Source organism: Schistocerca piceifrons, chromosome 2 (genome assembly GCF_021461385.2).
Source record: "Schistocerca piceifrons isolate TAMUIC-IGC-003096 chromosome 2, iqSchPice1.1, whole genome shotgun sequence".
NCBI lineage: Eukaryota > Metazoa > Arthropoda > Insecta > Orthoptera > Acrididae > Schistocerca > Schistocerca piceifrons.
The window spans coordinates 239,248,067-239,269,491 of record NC_060139.1 but is presented as its reverse complement, the minus strand read 5'-3'; the positions used below and the strand labels follow the sequence as shown (position 1 = coordinate 239,269,491).

Below are 21,425 nucleotides of genomic sequence, written 5' to 3'. Positions count from 1 at the left end.
TTGTAACAACGAAGATATAAGTTTCACAGTTGTGCTGTTAGGATGATGTCAGTGATTAAAAAACAGTGGTACCACGGGTGACAGGCTAAATAAAGGTTGTGAAGATAAAAATTAATTTAAAAAAATTCATTTTGGATATTTTATTTCTCCTTGCATTATCAAAACATAAACACTCAATAAATTGCCTAAGTTTAAAATATGTGTAATGTTAACTTTTTAGGCAGATAATTAAAGTCAATAAAAGTTTATAATTTTGATTAGTCAGAGTATGTTAAAAAGTATATTTTTCCCAATGAGCCTGTTAAATAAAGGGAAGTTTCTTATATGCAGGGTCATCTTATGCTTGAGTAAATATAGTATATTCTCCTTGTAATTGTCTAATTATCAATGCAGCGTTCCAAAACTAAGTTCTAAGTAGATTACGGTCTCTTCACTTTAGGCAGTTATTGTTCATGTTCTTGTCATTAGGTTTATATTGCTTTGACAATGTAACTGATGTTACGTATAATATATTTTATAAATATTATGAGAAGGAAAGTTGTTACCATATAGCGGCAAAGATGCTGAGTCGCAGATAGGCACAACAAAAAGACTCTCACAATTACAGCTTTCGGCCATTAAGGGCTTCGCCACACACACACACACACACACACACACACACACACACACACACACACACACACACTCTGCACAGTTAGGCAACTGAAACTGGAGAGGGACATCATGGTGGGAGTGGTGGACAGTGAAGTTCCGCAGGTCAGACAGAGAGCAGGGGAGAGGTTTGGGGAGGGGGGGGGGGGGAGTGGCAGAAAAGGAGAGAAATAAAGAGACTGGGAGTGGTGGTGGAATGACAGATGTGTAGTGCTAGAATGGGAACAGAAAGGGGCTGGATGGGTGAGGACAGTGACGAACGAAGGTTGAGGCCAGGAAGTTTACGGGAACATAGGATGTATTGCAGGGCAAGTTCCCACCTGTGCAGTACAGAGAAACTGGTGTTGGTGGGAAGGATCCTTATAGCACATGCTGTGAAACAGTTGTTGAAATGAAGAATATCATGTTTGGCAGCGTGTTCAGCAACAGGGTGATCCACTTGTTTCTTGGCCACAGGTTGTCGATGGCCGTTCGTGCGGACAGACGGCTTGTTGGCTGCCATGCTTACTTAGAATGTAGCACATTGGTTGCAGCTTAGCTTGTAGACCACATGACTGGTTTCACAGGTAGCCTTGCCTTTGATAGGATAGGTGATGTGTGTTACTGGAGTAAGTGGTGGTGGTGGTGGTGGTGGTGGTGGTGGTGGTGGTGGTGGTCGTGGTGGGAGGAGGATGTATGGGACAGGTCTTGCAGCTAGGTCTATTACAGGGTTATGAGCCATGAGGTAAGGGATTGGGAGCAGCGGTTGTGTATGGATGGACGAGTATATTGTTTAGGTTTGGTGAAAGGCGGAATACCACTCTCCTTTTCTGCTACTTCCCCTCCACCCCTCCCTCCCCCTCCCCACCTCTCCCCTGCCCTCTGTCTGATCTGCAGCACTTAACTGTCCGCCACACCCACCGTACTATCCCGCCCCTGCTGCCTCCTTATCCCCACCCAGTCGCCACTACTGCGCACGTGTGAGCGCTTGTGCGAGCCAAGGCCTTAATGGCTGAAAGCTTTAATTGTGAGAGTCTCTTTTTTTGTGCCTATCTGCAACTCAGCATCACCAGTATGTGGTGAGTAGCAACTTCCCTTCTCATAACATTGTTACAGTCCATCCTGGATTTTCCATTGTTTGATATTTTATAAATGTAATGTTTAATTATCATTATTCACTATGCGAGTGAACTACATCCATGTGTAGATTTACAGTACTGACATTCATGTATAATGTCTGTGAGTGTATTTTTTGCCAAAGCTGATTAGAATTCAGTCTGCACATTTGTGTAACGAGAATATAATACAAGACTTCACACAGTACTATAAAGTTCTTCAGTATATTTTTTAGTTTGTCATAAAGCTTATGGTACATGTCTCTTCGACATATTTGACAATGTCTGTGCGTACGAGATACAAAATAAGCCTACATTGATAGGTGGTTCCACATGTGGGCTGATAAATTGATTTGCACGTCATGTCTTGTGCGACATGGTGCATAGTTGCACTATGTATATAAGTACTAGACAGTACCTTATGTCAAATCTGTGACTCTGTCAGTTATTATGTTTTAAAGATTTTAGATTGTTATAAAAGTTATACGCCTTATCCTTCTGTGGTTGGTATGTTTCGTAGGTGTTTTTGGTATGTTTCGAAGGTGTTTGTGAAGGATGTCACATTCAAAATTGGCCAATAGTGCAACAAATAAATGATAAATTTAACTTTCTACAACAGACAGTGTTTTCTTTTACAAAATATATTGTGTATATCTAAATAGGGCTTCATGTTGATGACACTAGCTTTAATAATGAATCCAGACACTGTAGTATGTGCTTCGCAATGTATACCGTTATATAGCCAGGTCAAGCTTTTTGAAGAGACTGCAGGATGGTTATATATTGTTGTAGGGCCTGAGAGAAATAGGACCAAAGAGAAATATCATCTTGTGAAAGTTAAATTTCTTCACTTCTTGGTATTGCATCATTTGAAAGCTTTGATATTAATAGTTGTTTTAAAATACACATGGTTTACTTCAAAAATTATCTTAAAAGCCAGTTGTTCTCTATGTTAATGAGATATATTTTGCTATAATTATTAAAAATCAAATGTTCATGTCAGAAAGTGGCATTAAAAAATGTACATCTTGCAAGTCTTCTATGATTTCGTGCTTTTATAACAGATCTTGGCTCCCGAATGCCTTGGGCTCACCAGTGATGAATTCTAAATATAACTACTTCATTACAATAACTTCTAATATTTGCATGAGTCTATTGAAAAATAATTGTATAATAAGGAATTTTGATAGTTATATAATAAGGAATTATGATGAAATGAATAAAAAATTATAGCTTGCCACAAATTTGTTGTTGTTCTGTTGCAAAAATAAAAGTTTGTGTCATGGTTAAAGAGTTTGATGAAGGTTTAGAAACAAAATGATGTGGCTTAAATGCAGTATGTATGTACTTGTAGTCTGCCACCTTAGCTGGTTGCTTTAATGCCACAGCTTGGAGGCTGGTGATTTTTGAGGTATGAAAAGGGCTCTCAAAGCATCGAACAAAGATGGGGGGGAAGCCTGACAGTCACATAATACTGGAGTAGCATTGGCTGCATCTTAAGTATGTACTACAATTGTGCTAAAGGTGAGAAAAAAATCACTGAGCTGTTGGGTTAATGCTTTCCAAGTTGGACAGATGTCTGCTAAGACCAGTTCTAAAATTACAAGGAGTCAGAGTGATGGTTTGTACCTAATGGAAATTCCAAGTTCTGTTGATAGATAACATATACATGTGTAAAAACTTTAAAATGTTTTTTACGTTTGTCTAGGATTTGTACTCCTCAAAGTAATACTGGCCACTAATTCTTCCTGTAGGAAAACACACATTTATGAACTATTCCAGATATTTTATTAAAGTATAATGCACAGTGAAAGTATCTATGACTGATTTGGTGACCTTTGATGTGAAATAATTATTTACAAATGTTTCAGTAGTTATAGAAAGAGGTCACTAGTAATAAGACTACCTCTGCTGTTTGATCTCATTGAATTATCCATGTTTGTCTCCCATATTAAAGATGCAAACTCCTCAAGTGGCCCTCAACCATTCCAACTCCATAACAGTCTGGATCCCTACTTGTCACTGCTGATGCCACCTCCATATACCAAAGGTCTGTCATCAAATGCTACCTCTCCCAACATCCTTCTAATTCCAAAACAAACACCTCATTCCTTATTCGTCCTCACATGTTACTATGTCCTATTTCCCCTTTAGTCGAAGATATACAAACAAATCCACAACATGCTCATGGATGCCCACGCGACCCACTCCTATGCTAACCTGTTTTGTGCCATAAGTGGATACCATCCTAACTTCCGAAAACCCTTGTCTGGTTCAGGTCTGTTGATGTCATCTCAGCAGCCTCAACATTCATCTGCTTGATCTTCCTCAGCCCAATTTGCTACCTTTTGACCTCCATGTCTCTGATGGCTTCATCCAATTTGTCCATATGAAGTCCCACTAACCATCAACACTACCACTGGAACAGCTGAACTGTACCTTTCCCAGGGCTTTGTTTGTTTATCATCGATCCATGAAAATGAGGAACATTGTACTCACAATCCTTCCATCCCAAGTAATGTGGTATCCCACTGCCCACTCAATCTATGCAGTACCCTCTTCCATGTTTTGCCACACCCACTTCCAACCCCCTGCCCTATGGGTCATATCTCTGTGTTAGACCCAGGTGCAAGACCTCACAGATACACCCACCCAGCAGTCCTGTTGTAGGCTTATCCTAGCCCATCAGAAATGGGGTCACTGGGAAAGAATTCATGACACGTCATGTACCTGCTGTACTGCAATTTCTGCATTTTGTGTGTGCATAACTACCAACCAGCTGTTAACCCAAATGAATGGGCACCACCAAAGTGTGGCCAAGAACAGACCCAGTCACCCAGTGACAGCACATACTCTAAGCACTAAATGCTCAATGGCTACTTGAGTCATTGATGTCTGGAGCCTTTCCCCGCACACAGGCTTCTCTGAACTACATAGGTGGGAGTTAACATCACAATGCAGCAGTCAGCCACCTATCCCCAACACTCCCTCCCATTCCCTGCCTCCTTTCTCCCCTCAAACATTCCACCTGACATAGCTGCTCATCCCAACCAAATCCTATAACAGTGTAAAAGAAATTAATTTTGCAAATAAACTTATTATGTTGCTATGGGAGAACCTTCACTGTCTGCTGTATGTTGAACCATTTGTTATATGGCTGCAAGATACACAGTTACTCCACTGTGTAGCTTCCACAGTATCTTGACTGATATGCTCCCTAACTACATCTCAAGATGGAGAGTGTGGAGCTGTCTTTCATTGCTAGATGCGTCAGTTTACTGAAAAGCTGATAGTACCCCCCCCCCCCCCCCCCCCCCCCTCTCTCTCTCTCTCTCTCTCTCTCTCTCTCTCTCTCTCTCTCTCTCTCTCTCTCTCAACAATCCCAAATAGGACTGGGAAGGATAGCAGAGTACAAGTGGGGAAAGAGATGTCAGCCCAGTGTGGTGGAGCATGCAGGGACTAGGTCAGTGGTTCCCAATCTGGGGGTAATTATACTCTGAGGGGTAATTTCTGAAGGGGTAAAACTAAATGATTTGATTCAGTTTCCGTCATGAGACTAAATTATTTTCAAAAGATCATTACTATTACCACAGTCTTGTAAAACTTTAATATTGATTATGTAAGTTGTCAGTAATTACTTTTTCTCAGGTAGCAGCATTAATGCAGTGGAGGTTACAGGTTTCTCACACAGTCCACCCTCTACACATATATGTTGTGCTTTGTCTTGTACACTACTGATTATAAATGTAAGACATAGGCATAACAAATTCTAAATATCTCAAGAAAATGTCTTCTTCTAGTTGTAGATAGTACCTGCAGTAGTCCAGAAATTGCCTCATTACTCACTTTGAAGCAGATAAATGAATTAAATGACAGCACAGTACAGTAAGGGCTTCTATAGTGCTGTAAACAGTTATTGTTGTTGTTGTAACACAAAGCATTAATGGCCTGAAGTTGTCTAATTTCTGCCAGTTCAGATGTAAGGAGTGCAGCAATGAAGTGATTTACAAACAATAGTGCACACATCTGAGCTTGTTTGATTTTGAATGGGGTTGCAATGTGCAGGTCAAGTGCTGCAGTAGAAAGGAGTAATGCAGGGGAAGCATTGTAAGAAGTGTGTACCCTCACTGTGGATAGCTAGCTTCCTTTTCTGAGAAGCAGTTGTGGGTAGCACTTATGATGCACCACAAATTCCTTCATCATTCAGTCATCTCCCCCCCCCCCCCCCCCCACACACACACACAAACTAAATGTAATGCAACTTTCATCGTTTTAAAAATAAGTGTTCCAAGAAAAGTTTCATTCTACAGTTTAGTTAGGTGCTGAGGTTGGTGATAATATGGGGAGAAGGGGGGCAGGGGTGGGGAGGGAGGCGTTTGTAGCTAATGTTTGATTGCACTGAGGGTTAAGAAATGTTGGGAGCCACTGGACTAGATGATGACAGAACAAGGCATCCAGGCACAGCATTGGGAGGCTGTGGGAGAGGGTGGGCAGGGGAAACGTGGAGCGGAAAGAGAGAAGCGGAGGAGGGGAAAAGACTGATGGTGCATTGACAGAGAGCGGCGTACCTTGAGGGTGTTGCATCCATCCAATCGAGGCCATCATGATGGCCTGTGTGGTAGCGACCACTTCCCACTCTTCCTATCCATCCCTCAGCATCACTCCCCTGGGTGCACGCCTAGATGGGCTCTCCACAAAGTCGACTGGGATGGTTTAGTCTCCACTGTTTTTCTGAGCTAACTGCTATATGGAGGTATTGACGAGGCTGTCCAGAATGCAACAGCAGCCATTCTATTGCCAGCTGACTTAGTGATCCTCTATTCTTTGGGATCCCCCCCATCGGAAGGTAGTATCTTGGTGGACCTCAGAAATCACAAAGGTTATTAGAGATCATTGGTGGGCTCGCCAGTGCCTTAAGCGGCATCCATTGATCGACCACGTCATTGGCTTTAAAAGACTCCTTGATCGGGTCTCCCACTTAATAAAAGAACATAAGCAAAAATGCTGGGAAAGTAGGTTTCAACAGATGGACCATGTACGCCTCGTCCTTAGGTCTGGGTGAAGATCAGATGCCTCTACAGATACAACTCTTCTGCAGGTGTACTTGATGTTTCATTGAACAAAGCTGTTTCCACAGACCCAGATGCCGTATCCGAATATTTTGCTCTACATTATGCTTCTGGGAAATATCACCCTGTCTTTCATTTCCTTAAAGACCAGATGGAGTGACTGCACTTATCTTCCACTGCATGCCACCTGGAACCCAATAATACTCCATTCAGTGAGTTGAAATTCTTCAGTGCCCTAGACCTTTGTCTTGATACAGCACTCGAGCCTGACAGCATCTACAACCAAATGCTCACACACACTGTCAGCAACATATCCTTACCACCATTTGTGGAGCAAGAGTGACTTCCCATCTCAGTGGCGAGAAAGCACCGTCATCCTGGTACTGAAACTGGGGAAGCATCTTGTAGAGATGGACAGCTTAGCCCAATTAGTCCCACCAATGTTCTGTGTAAGTTGCTTGAACGCATGGTGAGCCAGCGGCTGCGTTGGCTACTTGATTGTCAGGGCCTCCTGGTGGTTCAGTCTCAGGGTGCTTTTTGCCAACGCTGTTTCACTGCTGATAATTTGATTTGCCTGTAGTCTGCCATCCAGACAACTTTCGACCAACAACACCTTATTGCTGTCTTCTTCAACCTACAAAAGGCTTATGACATCGCAGGGTGACACCACATCCTTGCTACCTTTTGTCCAGAACTTCTTGTCGCACTTTACTTTCCAGTTTCAAGTTGGTCGCTGGTACCCAGTACTCCACCCCCCCCCCTCCCCCCCCCCCCCCCCCCCCCGCCCCCAATTTTCAAAGAGAATGGGGGTCCTGCAGGGCTCGCTATTAAGTATCCCTTTCTTTTTAGTGGGCATCAATAGTCTGAGTAGTTGTGGGGTCTTCAGTGTAACCCTTCTCGTATGACAATGATTTTTGCATTTACTACTGCTTCTCTAGTGTGGCTGTTGCTGAACACCGACACTGTTTGAAAGGCACAGTTGTGGACCCTCACCCATGGCTTTCAGTTTTGTGCCTCCGAGACTCGTGTCGTGCCCTTCTTTCGCTGTTGTACCTTTACCTTGACAACCAGTATCTCATTGTGGTGGAGACTTACTGCTTTTTGGAACTGGTCATTGATGCCCGGCTGACATTGCTTCCCCTGTTTGCCACCTTAAGCAAAGATGCTGGGCTACCTCAGTAACACCAGTTGGGATGCAGACTGCACTATTGTTCTGCAGCTTTACAAAGCCCTGACCCTGTTCTGTCGTGATTATGGAGCCCTGTCCTGTCGTGATTATGGAGCCCTGTCCTGTCGTGATTATGGGAGTCCTGTCGGTCGTGATTATGGGAGTCTGGCATATGGTTTGGCATCACCCTCAGTGTTGCTGTCACTGGACCCAATGTACCACTGTGGGTTGTGACTTGCAACAGGAGCCTTTCGAATTAGCTCTATGAACAGTCGACTGGGGTCTCTACACTATGGATCAGGTGCCAGTAACAGCTACTCAGTTATACTATACACATTTGCAGCTCCCTTAAGGGGAGGTTTACTATCTTTTGGTTTAAAAAAATCTATTTTTTAAATTGCATTTTTGGATCCATAAGTGTTTAGAATCCACCCCTGAAACGGTTTTTCCGAATATGGAATGGAAATGTTTGTTATTCGCGGTTGAACAAAAAAAAATGCACCTGTCTGAAATCAGCCTTTTTCATGCACCAGTTTTTTCTTTCGGGGGATGAGTTATTGTACCAGTGCTTGGGAGGAAACACACAAAATTCAAATGAAAGTTTGAATGCGTGTGTTTGGAAGTTAACCCCCAAGCATTTGCATTCTCCTGCGAAGACTGTGGAGATTGCGACTTTCCTGGCAGTGAGAAGCTTCAACGATGGGTATTCAGCAATTCTGAAGACCATGACAATAATGGACATCACCCTGGGACTTTATTCGACACAGTTCGCCAAGCATTCGAACGGCCACCAGATTCAAGCGGCCGAAAACCGCTTGTCACCGGCCGTACGAGTGGCTCTGGAGCAGTGCAGGATGGCCCAGATCGAACAGAACGCCATCTATGAGGAAGAGGAAGGACTAGTTTATGGACCCCGAATAGCAGATTGAATGTACTTTGCACAATATTGCATTTATGTGTAGTCAAAACTTCAAATGCATTTGTCTCGAAATGACATTGTTTTATCGCGCGGTGTGGTAACTTCAAATCTACTAAACCGATTGGCATGATTCTTTATTTCCGATGAAGCTAATTAAATTGTCTAGGAGTTGCACCACTTTTATTCCGCTCCATCAACTATAAATATTTTTACTTGGCCGATGAAGTTGGAAAATCGATGAAAAAACCCTATTTTTTTCAAATGGCCGTCATTTTGTTTCCTATGGTCCAAATAACTTAAGCAGGTACAACTCCTAAAGAATCTTATATACTTTGCTAACAACAAATCGATTTTGATTTCGTATGAGCTGGCTGACCTGCGACATACCGCGCGTGGAGGTCTACATGAAAATTTTGTTTCGTTCCAATGGCATTTCTGCCTTTCCTCTTTGACATTTCCGGTTGCAAAAATTGCAGTTTGTAGAGGAAATGTCAATAAAGATTTTGACCAAATTTGACATTGATATCTATAACACATCCCAAGAAAAAAATTCTCAAAGAATGTGCTTTTTTTCGGGCTAGAGATAGTAAACCTCCCCTTAAGCATCCAAACTATTGTGACCTTTTTCCTAGTAGAGAGGCCTACCTCCCACAACAGAGATCAGAACTGGGATCACAATTGCAATTTAACTACAGTGTGCTTGCTCTAAACTCCCAACTTTTCCTAGTGTTGTATCTTGTCAGGGAGCAATCGCGAATGCCCCCATGGTGTGTATTGTGACCTCGGATCTGTCTTGCTTTATCTTTAGTACCAAAAGATTCAGTTGACCCCATGTGGTGTTTCACCACCTATTCCTGGTTGTCTACAATGCATTTCCAAGTTCAAAAGTGGTATCTACTGACAGCTCAGCAGTCGAGGGGTGAACTGCTTTTGCATACACACATGCAAGTTGCAGTGAACTATGCTCCTTGTCGTATGACTGCAGTGTCTTCACTGCAGAATTGGTGACCATCAAACGAGCCCATAGCCATTCTTATTCTTGCGCTGGTAGTATGCTTCTTATCTGTAGCGACTCCCTGAGCAGCCATCAAGCTATAGGCCAGTCCTACCCTCATCACCGATTAGTCGTGACTATCCAGGATCTTCTTTCTGACATTCATAAAGCTGGACTGTAAGTTGTCTTTGTTTGGACCCTTGGACATGTTGGGACCTCAGGGAATGAACATGCTGACGATATGGCAAAGTTGGCCACCAGGATGCTGATTTGGAAATGGGGTTCCCAGAAGTGGGCTCAGAATGGTTTGTCCTGGACCCCCGAAACCAGCGGAGGGCGTAAAGGAGACCACATCCATATGGCAGTCTTCCCTTCGTGCTTCTCCCAGGAAATCCATTGTCATTTGTAAGCTGTGTATTGGCCACTTGTGGCTTACCCACAGCCATATTCTCTGATGTGAGGACCCACCTTACTGCTGATGTGGTGCCTGCCTTGACAGTGGCTCCCACATCACCAGAATGCACAAATTTGATTGCTCTGTGGCAATGTCTTAACCTCCCTGACACACTGTCTCTGGTGCTAGCAGATGACATCAAAGCCACTGACCTGGTTTTCATCTGCAAAGGTGGTATGTACTTGTCTCTGTGAGATGGTGTACTGTATGGCCACATTGAGCGTCTGAAGGGTTGGAGGGGCACCCCTCATCTGCTTTGGCCCAGGGGTCCCATGGCGACCCTTGCTCAGTGATCTGGCCTGGCCCCTCCCCTTCCCACCTTTTTATTCTCCTTGTTGTTTTATGTTTGCTTTTTCTAATGTTTTATCTTCCTAAAATTTTATCATCTTGTTTGTACTGCTTGTTTCCATGGGGTAACAAATGGTGAGGTGGTGCTGGTGGGATACAGAGGTTGCATCCCCCACCGCACATCATGGTCCGGTGACTCCCAACTGCATTTTGGGCAGAGAAACTCGCATGCCTTACTTCCTCTCATCCCCCTCCTACTTCTCCTTGATTTTCTCTCTGTCTTATTGCATCTTGCTTACAGCCAGGCTACCCACAATTTGCATCTTGTATCCTTCTTCTGAGGATTGTTCCTGATTCAATACATACAGGATGAAAGGACTGATGACCTTGCAGTTTGGTCCCTTTAGCTTCAGCAACCAACCAACCAGCCTTGACGTCGATTGAGTACTCAGCACGGTGTGCAAGGTGAGCTGTGCGATAATTGAACTCCACGTAAGCACTAGCCTGCTCTGCCTTCATTGCAATGCTGGTGGTGAGGATACTAAAGAATGGTCAGACTTATTATGTCCAAATGTTTGACAGTTTTTTTTTTTCACTGTTGGTCAACTTCCCAATAAGTTCAAAATTTAGTGCTCATTAATTTTAGATGCCGGCATGAACTGGAAGTTGCACAAAAGAAATTTTGAAATGTGACACTTTCACATTGTTTTCACTCTTGGAAACTGTTTGATGTATACAGTAATGGTTTCGTCACTGCTTCTGTAAGATTTTGAGGTAAAGTGCTGGAGCACCCATAGAAAGTGACTGAAAGCATCTCGTAGCGAATCCCACTGGAGTTAGTTATGTGAGATCACTATCCAATTCAATCACCACCACCTGAACTTGCTACCATTTTGCTGGAAGATTGGTATAAGTTCACCTTGAAAACCAAACAGGATGTGTATCTATCCTTTCTGAGATGACTGGAAGCTGTTTAAATGCCAACAGTATTCTTACACTTTGATAGGCATGGTAATGTGCTGTGTTTTTGGTGTTTCCATATGTTTGTCTACTCCTGTATTTTACCGTAGTTACCATCTCCAGCTACTTGTCATTAAATATGAAGTTGTACAGTAGTGGATTTCTTCTTCTATTTATGTGCAATATACTACATTGATTTATGTTCAGGATCAACTACTAGATCCTGCACCACTCCTCAGTCCTCTGTGGCTCTCCTGTAGTTTGGTACAATCATCTGACATTGCTACCATCTTATAGACAACATCATCGTGTGCTTTCCTGACGTCAAGGACCACGGCATCAACATGAGTGTTAATGTCTCACACTCTAGATCTCTTGAGTGAACAGTGAGAGCCGATTTTCACAAAATCTGTTTATGGAATCATTGGTGATCTTCTGTACAACAATCTTCTGTATTTTTGTTTGATACATTTTATATTGCCCTGGCCAAGTGGCTGAAAGTTGCTTGTACAATTGGGAGGAAAAGACACTACATTTACATAAACAATGGAAAATCCAGGATGGAATGTAACAATATTATGAAATGGAAAGTTGTAAAAGCTTTATTTATTTGTGACAGTCTTTTTGTTGCGCCTATCTGCGACTCAGCATCTCCGCTATATGGTGGATGGAAACTTTCCTTTTCATAATATTGCTATACTTGTATTACCTAGATATGACTTACCTTGGGGATGTACTACATAATTGTCAATAAACAGATTGATTTTCGAATTTCTAATGCCCAAGCTTTCATCCCACGCACACAGGAATTGCTCAGATATGATTGTTTACCCATGCATTCACATCAGACATTTCTTCATCCGGGAAATATCCAGGAATTATTTAGAATTCTGGGAATTTTTGTAACTTTGACTGGCAGGGACTGATACTCAAAATAAAAATTTTACATTAGCCTGCTACTGCAGAGTAATACTCAACAATAAAATGTAAATGGGAGAACAACACCAAAATAAATTTAGTTGCAAAGAAAATGTGCAATTTACAACGAAAAACACAGTGCACACACCAGCGTCTGATGGCAGCAAAATGTAACAAAGGCTCCAGGAGGAAAACTGTGCAATACTTTGTAACAAAAGGCTGCTTTCCATGAGTGTGATGTCACAACTGTTTGTTTCCAACACGTAACGGAAGAATATTGCGAATGCTGGTTTGAGAAGCATTATTTTCAAAATAAATCTCATTTTACACAAGATAAATGATGTTGCATTTGAGAATGTGTGATGAATATCTGATTCCTCGGAGCATTTGAGATCAGCCATTTAAGTCACTGTTCAAAATTTTACTGGCACGTTCGTGTCTGATATATCTTAAAGGATAACACATGCTAAAAAAGACAAGCTTCAAGAGATAGGAAATTATTCACTAATGATGGCAAAAAAAGTATAATTATCATTAAAAAAAGAGAGGGGGGTGTAGTGAAGTGAGTTTTTGAACAGTTTCACACGTAAGTGGCCTTTATATGGAAAAGTGGACAGAACATGTATTCAGCCATGTAACCTATGAAATATTCGTTGCACAGCAGGGAAGTTTATAATTGTGATACTAAATGTAGACTTCCACAGCCGGAAATATCATGTCCATTATAATTATCCGGGCTGTTATGCCCTGGTTGGTTGATGAATTGTGTGTAGATTCCCAACGTTTCGTCTCTGACTGCGGGAGACATCTTCAAGGGGGTCCGTCACTCGATGGAAGGTCCAACACAACCACTGGCTCGCTACTGTCTGCCGCTAAATTCCGTGTCCGCGTGCTCCCGCGCCGCGGCGTGACGTCACGTGTTTTGGAAACGTCAGTGCAATTGGCCGCTATCCGTCGCCGTCGATCGCTGTTGCCGTCACCCAGTAGTGGACGGGTGGTACACATCTTCTTTAACACCGGCATCCATATACCGTTTAATTTCATGCCCTCCTCCTTTCGGTTGAAATTATTTGGGTGTTTTAGTTATGAAATGTCGGCAGGAAAAATTCGATCCAGCTGTTCCAATACATCATTAAGTGGAACCATGGTAAACAACGATAACACATCGAAGCTGACCAGTATGTCCTCAGGTTGAACCACTATGCAATTCAATCTGCTGATGAAATGTGTCGAATTCTTTATATAAAGAGTCCGAACGGCCCACATGTGGTTTTAACAGCGTAGTCAAAAACTTGGCTAAGTGCCATTGGTTCGCCCACCTACAGACATTTCAGAACTGTTTAAGTGTTGTTTGACGATCACATACTTAGTGGAATGAGCAGTTTTATGAGCAAACGGATGGCGTGGCTATGGGAAGCCCCCTAAGTCCCGTAATTGCAAACTTCTTTATGGAGAAATTCGAAGAACAGGCCTTAGGTACTGCCAGCAAAAAACCAAATGTATGGTTCCGATACGTGGATGACACGTTTGTGCTATGGAGACATGGTAGGGAGGAACTAAGCCAGTACCACGAAAATCTGAACAGTATAAACTCGAGAATTCAGTTTACAATGGAGGAGGAGGTAGATGGCAAATTACATTTCCTTGATGTGCTTGTTTTTAGAAACGAAAATGGTAGTTTGGGGCACTCAGTATACCGCAAACCCACGCACACGGACCGTTATTTGCACTGGGATTCGAACAACCACCCGCAACAGGAGCGGGATGTTATCAAGACGTTAGCGGACAGAGCTAGAAATATTTGTGAACCTGAGTTGCTCGACACTGAGATGGAACATCTCCACAATGCACTAATGAAGAACGGATATTCGTCCGCCGAAATAAAATGTGCGTTGAGGCAGCCATGCAGAAATCATACTGACGTACAGGCTACTGCAAAATCTAAGGTTTTCCTGCCGTTTGTTAAAAATGTAACTGAAAGAATAGGAAATCTTGATGAAGTGGAATATTACCGTAATTTACAAGCCCACCAGGAGGATAATATAATACCTTACGCCTGCCAAGAACGCTCGCAAACCATTGGAAAAAGCTGGAGAGTATAGGATCCCGTGCAGCTATGGTGATGTTTATGTGGGTACTACTAAAAGAACTGTTTCAAAACGTTTGGAAGAGCACAAGGGAAATTGTAGAAGAGGAGAAACGGAACGACCAGCTGTTGCGGAGCATGCTTTTCAGCCAGGGAACCACAATATTCATTTCGAGGAGACGCAAGTACTAGTGGCCCAAGCGGATATTACGAAAGGCTCTACAGGGAGGCAATCGAAATCGCTAAACACCCAAATAATTTCAACCGAAAGGAGGAGGGTGTGAAATTAAACGGTATATGGATGCTGGTGTTAAAGATGATGTGTACCACCCGTCCACTACTGGGTGATGGCAACGGCGATCGACGGTGATGGATAGCGGCCAATTGCACTGACTTTTTCAAAACACGTAACGTCACGCCGCGGTGCGGGAGCGCGCGGACACGGAATTTAGCGGCAGTCAGTAGCGAGCCAGTGGGTGTGTTGGACCTTCCATCGAGCTACGGACCCCCTTGAAGATGTCTTGCGCAGTCGGAGACGAAACGTTGGGAATCGGCACAGAATTCATCAACCGACCACGGCATAACATCCCGGATATTTATAATTGTGATTGTCAAAAATATTCAGCTTCTGCAGTTTGAGGTATGCTCTTAAGATCCTGCCTAACAACACCCTCGGAAAAAACAGCAAAAAATTTTTGGCAACCAAAATTATATGTGAAAGCTTATTTTTTCTTATCGCTATACTGTGCGTTGTACAATGATGTAAAGCATTAACTTTTCCTATTTGCGTTTTGCCCTGCTTAACAGTGATGTTACTTGGCTGGCTACATCACATGTCCTGTACTCTGAATATCTGCTGTCATTGGCTGGTGAGATCATGTGATGTGAGTTATGATTAGCTGCTTAACGAACATCACCATCTCGATTATAGTGTTTCAGAAGCTATGATGCTTTATTTAAGCACATCACAATCTCGATTTTACTGCTTCAAAGCTACGATGATTTATTTGGTAGAATTCATAGTTATACTTTAGTGATGCAAAAATATGCATGGTACATGTTGCAGCACATTAAAGATCTTTCCAAAAATGTTGTTTTCTACGTAGTTTTATTCCCGTAAGTGCTGGGAAGCTGTAAGCTGATCAGGAAATCCCTTACCAAAAGACTGACAAGTTCTACAGTTCCAAAGGAAAGTGTCACTTAACATGGGAAAAACGTACTTTCATCTGGGCTACAGTGTTTTTTTTTTTTTTTCATCCTGGAAAAGTGTATTTTTAACTGGGAAATCTGGGAATGATATGGGGAATTTTTTTTTTCTTGTCCGCGTATACACCCTACTCTATTAACTAAACTGACTCTCTCTCTCTCTCTCTCTCTCTCTCTCTCTCTGTCTGTCTTTCTTTGGGTCTTTGTGTTTGTGTATGTAATTAATTCTGATTGACATCTTTTTGGCTGAAAGGTTATACTGGTTTGACAGTCTTTTTCGTGTGCCTATCTGTGACTGTGTCTCCATTGTAGGGTCACTAGCATTCTCTCTTTTTCATAACACGGACTTTGATGATTATTTTTATTCGATTAATTGATTTAAATGAAATTTTTTAAATTTCTGTTTCTTTGTCACATTTTAATCACCATATGAATTTCTCCATTTGTTCTCATACTTTTTTAATGTGGATTATTTATTTGTTATAATATTTAAATAATAGAAAATGCTGGTCTGTTGGTTAAAAAACAAAATACAAAATACTCTATTTATATTGACTGTACAGTAGTGTGAAATCTAGTTTTCTTTACTAGATGGCGTTTTCTGCTAACGGTTGTACACATATTTAAAACATAGCCTAAACTCATATTGAACTATGGACAAAATAATGCTGATGGAGATTTAAATGAAAGAAGGGACTATACGTAAAACACAAAGGAAAATAAGGAATAGAAATAGTGACTGCAGGAACATGGACGAAAACACTTGGTGATAAAACAAAAGAAATTAAATTTAAATTAACACACAGAATCAATTGAAATCACATGAACGAAAGTTTAAAAGTGGAAAAAAAATGATGGGAAGAAATATGAGAGCAAATGAAGTTGATATGATGATTAGAATGATGTCACAAAGAATTAGAAATAAAAAGCTACATTTAACTAGTTAACTGAATTAAAATAATGATCAAAATAAATTTGATAAAAATTTAAAAATATAAAAAAAAATATTTTAAGTACTTACGACCTACTCATTTGGAGTAGTGAAATGGAGCAACACAGACCTAGAAGCACTCAATAACTTACACGATCACAATGCCACAAATATAGAATACATCACATACATTCAGCAACAGAAAGATTCACATTAAGCAGAAAGGAAGGAGGAAGGGGATTTATCGACATAAATAACCTACATTATGGACAGGTAGAGAATTTAAGAAAATTCTTTCTAGAACGAGCAGAAACTAGCAAAATACACAAAGCAATCACTCATATAAATACATCGGCTACACCACTGCAATTTCATAACCACTTCTACAACCCTTTAGATCACATAACATCAACAGATACGAAGAAAGTAAATTGGAAAAAGAAAACACTACATGGCAAGCACCCATATCATCTAACACAGCCACACATCGATCAAGACGCATCCAACACATGGCTAAGAAAAAGCAATATATACAGTGAGACGGAAGGATTCATGATTGCAATACAGGATCAAACCATAAACACCAGATATTACTGCAAGCATATTATTAAAGATCCCAATACCACAACAGATAAATGCAGACTTTGCAAACAACAAATAGAAACAGTAGATCACATCACAAGCAGATGTACAATACTAGCAAATACAGAATACCCCAGAAGACATGACAATGTAGCAAAAATAATACATCAACAGCTTGCCTTACAAAATAAACTTATAAAACAACACATTCCCGCATACAAGTATGCACCACAGGAACAGAACCATTATAACAGATAAAACAACACCACATAACAAACCTGACATCATACTCACCAATAAAAAGAAGAAATTAAGACAACTAATGGAAACATCCATACCCAATACAACAAATATACAAAAGAAAACAGGAGAAAAAATTGAAAAATACATCCAACTGGCTGAGGAAGTCAAGGACATGTGGCATCAGGATAAAGTTGACATTATACCAAATATACTATCAACTACAGGAGTCATACCACACAATATCCACCAGTACATCAACGCAATACAGCTACATCCAAACTTATATATACAACTACAGAAATCTGTAATTATTGATACATGTTCAATTACCCGAAAGTTCCTAAATGCAATGTAACATATATCGTACAGTTAAAAGGAAGTCACGCTTGATCAAGGTCTGCGTCATATTCCATTTTTGACCAGTCATAATGTCTGAGAAAAGAAACAATAATAATAAATAAATACTGTAAATAAAAACTGTAGCGATAAGAAGATTGCTTTACTTTCCTGATCAAATGCCCTACTTTTTAACTATTGTTGGGGAAAAAGGCAGCAATTTTCAGCACTCAGTCGAACTGTTTTCTTGCATAGGTTTTGACTGTGAGTGGTTTAGATGGAAGAAAATACTTCCCACTGACCCCTGGAAGATCTCTCTAAAATGGAATAAACAGTTTCTTCTGGTGATGACCATTTCCTGAAGCCAAAGTTTGACAAATTACTACTTTTTTATTGTGTTTTGAGAACTGTTTAGTTGCTCTGGTAGAAAGTTGTTTTTAGAATCTACCACCTATGGATTTGAGTCTTAATGACAGAGACAGCTTTCAGTCTCTTACTTTTATCTTTCAGTAATTGTTTGCAAATGGTTTTACTGTACAGAAATTTAATTCATTTCACAGGCTGTTTACAAAATGCCAACAGAGAGTGATGATTCAAGCAAAAGTGTAGCACTAGCACTTCAGAGGGTATTCCATGAGTTGCAGTTTTCAGACAAACCTGTTGGTACAAAGAAACTAACAAAATCATTTGGCTGGGAGACGTTGGACTCCTTCATGCAGCATGATGTTCAAGAATTTCTACGTGTGGTAAGTTCTGTTCTACAAAGAAGCTTTTGCATAGTTTAGTTTAATCTTTGTGTATTGATTTTTATGCTATTTCCAGCTGTTGGACAAACTTGAAAGTAAGATGAAGGGAACCTGTGTTGAAGGAACTGTGCCAAAGCTCTTTGAAGGAAAGATGGTGGTTCGTATTTCAACTATTATTGTACTGTTTTGCTTCTGGTACTAGTCATGTTCTTAAAACTGTCTTTCTCTTTTGCAGTCTTTCATTAAATGCAAGAACATTGACTATACATCTACAAGAGTAGAGACCTTTTATGATATTCAACTCAACATCAAGGGGAAGAAAAATAGTAAGTAACTACATAAAAGTAAGGTTAAGCAAGATTCCCCCTCCTCCATTAGGATACACTCACTCTTTGTAATGGTGCTGTAAACTGTGTCAAAGCCATAGGAATGATGAACTATGGAAGTATCAAAACTGAAGTGTAAGCTTCAGTTGAGGACCACCCTTGTCAAAAGTTAAAAATGGTGCACAAGAAGTTAGAAGGTGGCGGCTTCAAGCAGTACAGAATCATGTAAGGGATGAGGCCATCTTACGCATAGCAGCAGAGAGAGAGAGGAGAGGAGAAGAGAGGAGAGGGCACCTTCCACATTGCCGATTATTGGTGCCTGTTGCTGTGGATGACAATCGGGCTCATTTGGCTGCAATACATGGCGCCATACATGAAAGCCTGTGATGCAAATCAGTGTTGTAACTGATTTCAGTAATGCATCACATCATCACAGTGCTGTGTTGCCTTATCCATAGTTATAAGGCAGACAATCTCATTTTGCTTGGTTATACATGAGGAACAGGGATTCTGTGTCTTAAATGTGTTTCCTCAAGTAGAAAATAATGTTGGCTTCTCAAATCACAGGGTCTATTCTGCTGTCATTATTCTACATGGGAGGGTCAGTCAACAACTGACCATCTCGTCAGATTATAAACAGCAATACAGCATGCTTTTTCTAAAGACCAACATGTCATTGCATCCTTATTTTTCGTTTTTTATTTTTACCTACAGTCACGGTGCCATCACATTTACTTACCCTCCAAGACTTTGGCATTTGAGGCTCCTTACTAATTTGTATTCACCAATTTGGGTTAGTTGTTACATCCCTTATTTCCCCACAGGTCCATGAAAACAGCATCTTATTGGGCTCCATGGTGACTTATCATTGCCATCCATGGGCTAGTGACTGTCAGACCACTGGTCACGCAACTATTTCTGCATGCAGTATAGCTTCCAATCCATAGCCTTGGCAGAACACAAATCCCAAAGAGTCACTCAAAGGATGTACAATTGCAGTGTTTCTTATAGCGTCCAAGTCTCTCCCGTGTTTCCTATAGCTCCCAGTTCTCTCCCATGAAAACTTGAGTTGGGCATTTTTGTCATCATAAAGTGGTCCATTCTGTCCCAGGAGTACAACTGGGTTACAGTGCTTGTACGGTGTTGCACAGTAACGATTTTTGGGACTGCTTTTTGCTAAAAAGCCGACATAGCTGCCCCATATGTCTCTTCTAAAGACTAGCTGTATGTGATACGTTATTGCTGTCTGCGATACATTATTGCTGTCTGCTTCCTTGCCTAAACCTCTGGGGATGCATATCACACTACTCACCCTCCCACGTTTACTGTGCTTTGGTCTTGTCGTAATAGGAGGATGGTTGTCAGGTTTATGGCTCACAAAGAAAACTCCCCATCACATCCCTCTCAGGTTGTAAACCTGGACAGACCATCAAAAACTGAAAACAGATCAAGCATGATAACAGGAAGAAGGTGTACTGAACTGTAAAAAGAAAGCAAATTCGATACAGTGAATGCTGCAAGGAAAAAAAGTGCAACATAGTGTGGAAGGACTATGGTATTGTCGTTAAGTGGACATGGTGTTGCACTGCTAAGTGGGCGAGCCATGTTTAAAGCTCCATCCTGCCAGTATTTTTCGTTTCCTTTTATTACTGCATTCAAATTTGTTGTGATGTAACAACCGTTTGCAACTGAGAGGTATAAGGAAGGGGACCTATAATGAAAGTTGATTGTGCACAACTTTGCTATCAGCAGTGTACAGGAAGTGGCTTTCGAATGAATGTTTGATGCCACATGACAAGTCAGCTGAACCCTCCACCGGAAAACACGTCTGGTGAGTCATACACGACGTTAGTGACGGTATGTGTGTCATGAAAGAAATCCCATATTGATGCACCCAATTTTATTGCCTGGTGAGTGACAGAGAGCTGCATCCTTACGCGATTTAGGTGTTCATGTGAATGTGATCACTTCCAAGGAAATGATGAAAACATAATAGTTTGTCATAGGAGGGTGAGTCAAATGAAAACCTTAAATTTGTAATAACAAATCAAAGTTTCGCACCGTTATCCTGTAAGTTGGTAAGTGTGCTACAAACAGCGTGCAGAATGGCCTGTAGGTGGCAGCATATTGCAGATGCACACATGCCGTCGCAGTATCAGTATAAAGATGGCCGCCCCACTTGTGAGTTGCACCAGGGAAAAACAGATTTCTGTGATACGGTTCTTGCGTAGCAAAGGTGTGAAACCTATTGAAATTCATCGACGAATGAAGGTTCAGTACAGTGATGCATGTTTGTCATAGCAGCGAGTCTATGAATGGAGTAGGAAGTTCGCAAATGGTGTGACTTCATTGGAAGATGCTCCTCGTCCAGGTCAGGCAAAATAAGTTGTGACTCCACAGAACATGGCAGCACTTGAAGCCATAGTGAAGGAAAACTGCTGAGTGACACTGAAT

General features: G+C 41.3%; 1 protein-coding gene across 1 annotated transcript in view; it reads left to right on the top strand.

The window, feature by feature from the left end:
* The window catches only part of LOC124777877 (ubiquitin carboxyl-terminal hydrolase 7), a 224,165-nt gene that overhangs the window by 32,529 nt on the left and 170,211 nt on the right, over positions 1-21,425 (top strand). Inside the window, exons 7-9 of the mRNA XM_047253417.1 lie at positions 18,460-18,645; positions 18,722-18,802; positions 18,881-18,971. Coding sequence (XP_047109373.1) covers positions 18,460-18,645; positions 18,722-18,802; positions 18,881-18,971 — 358 coding nt within the window. The remainder of the gene's footprint in view (positions 1-18,459; positions 18,646-18,721; positions 18,803-18,880; positions 18,972-21,425) is intronic.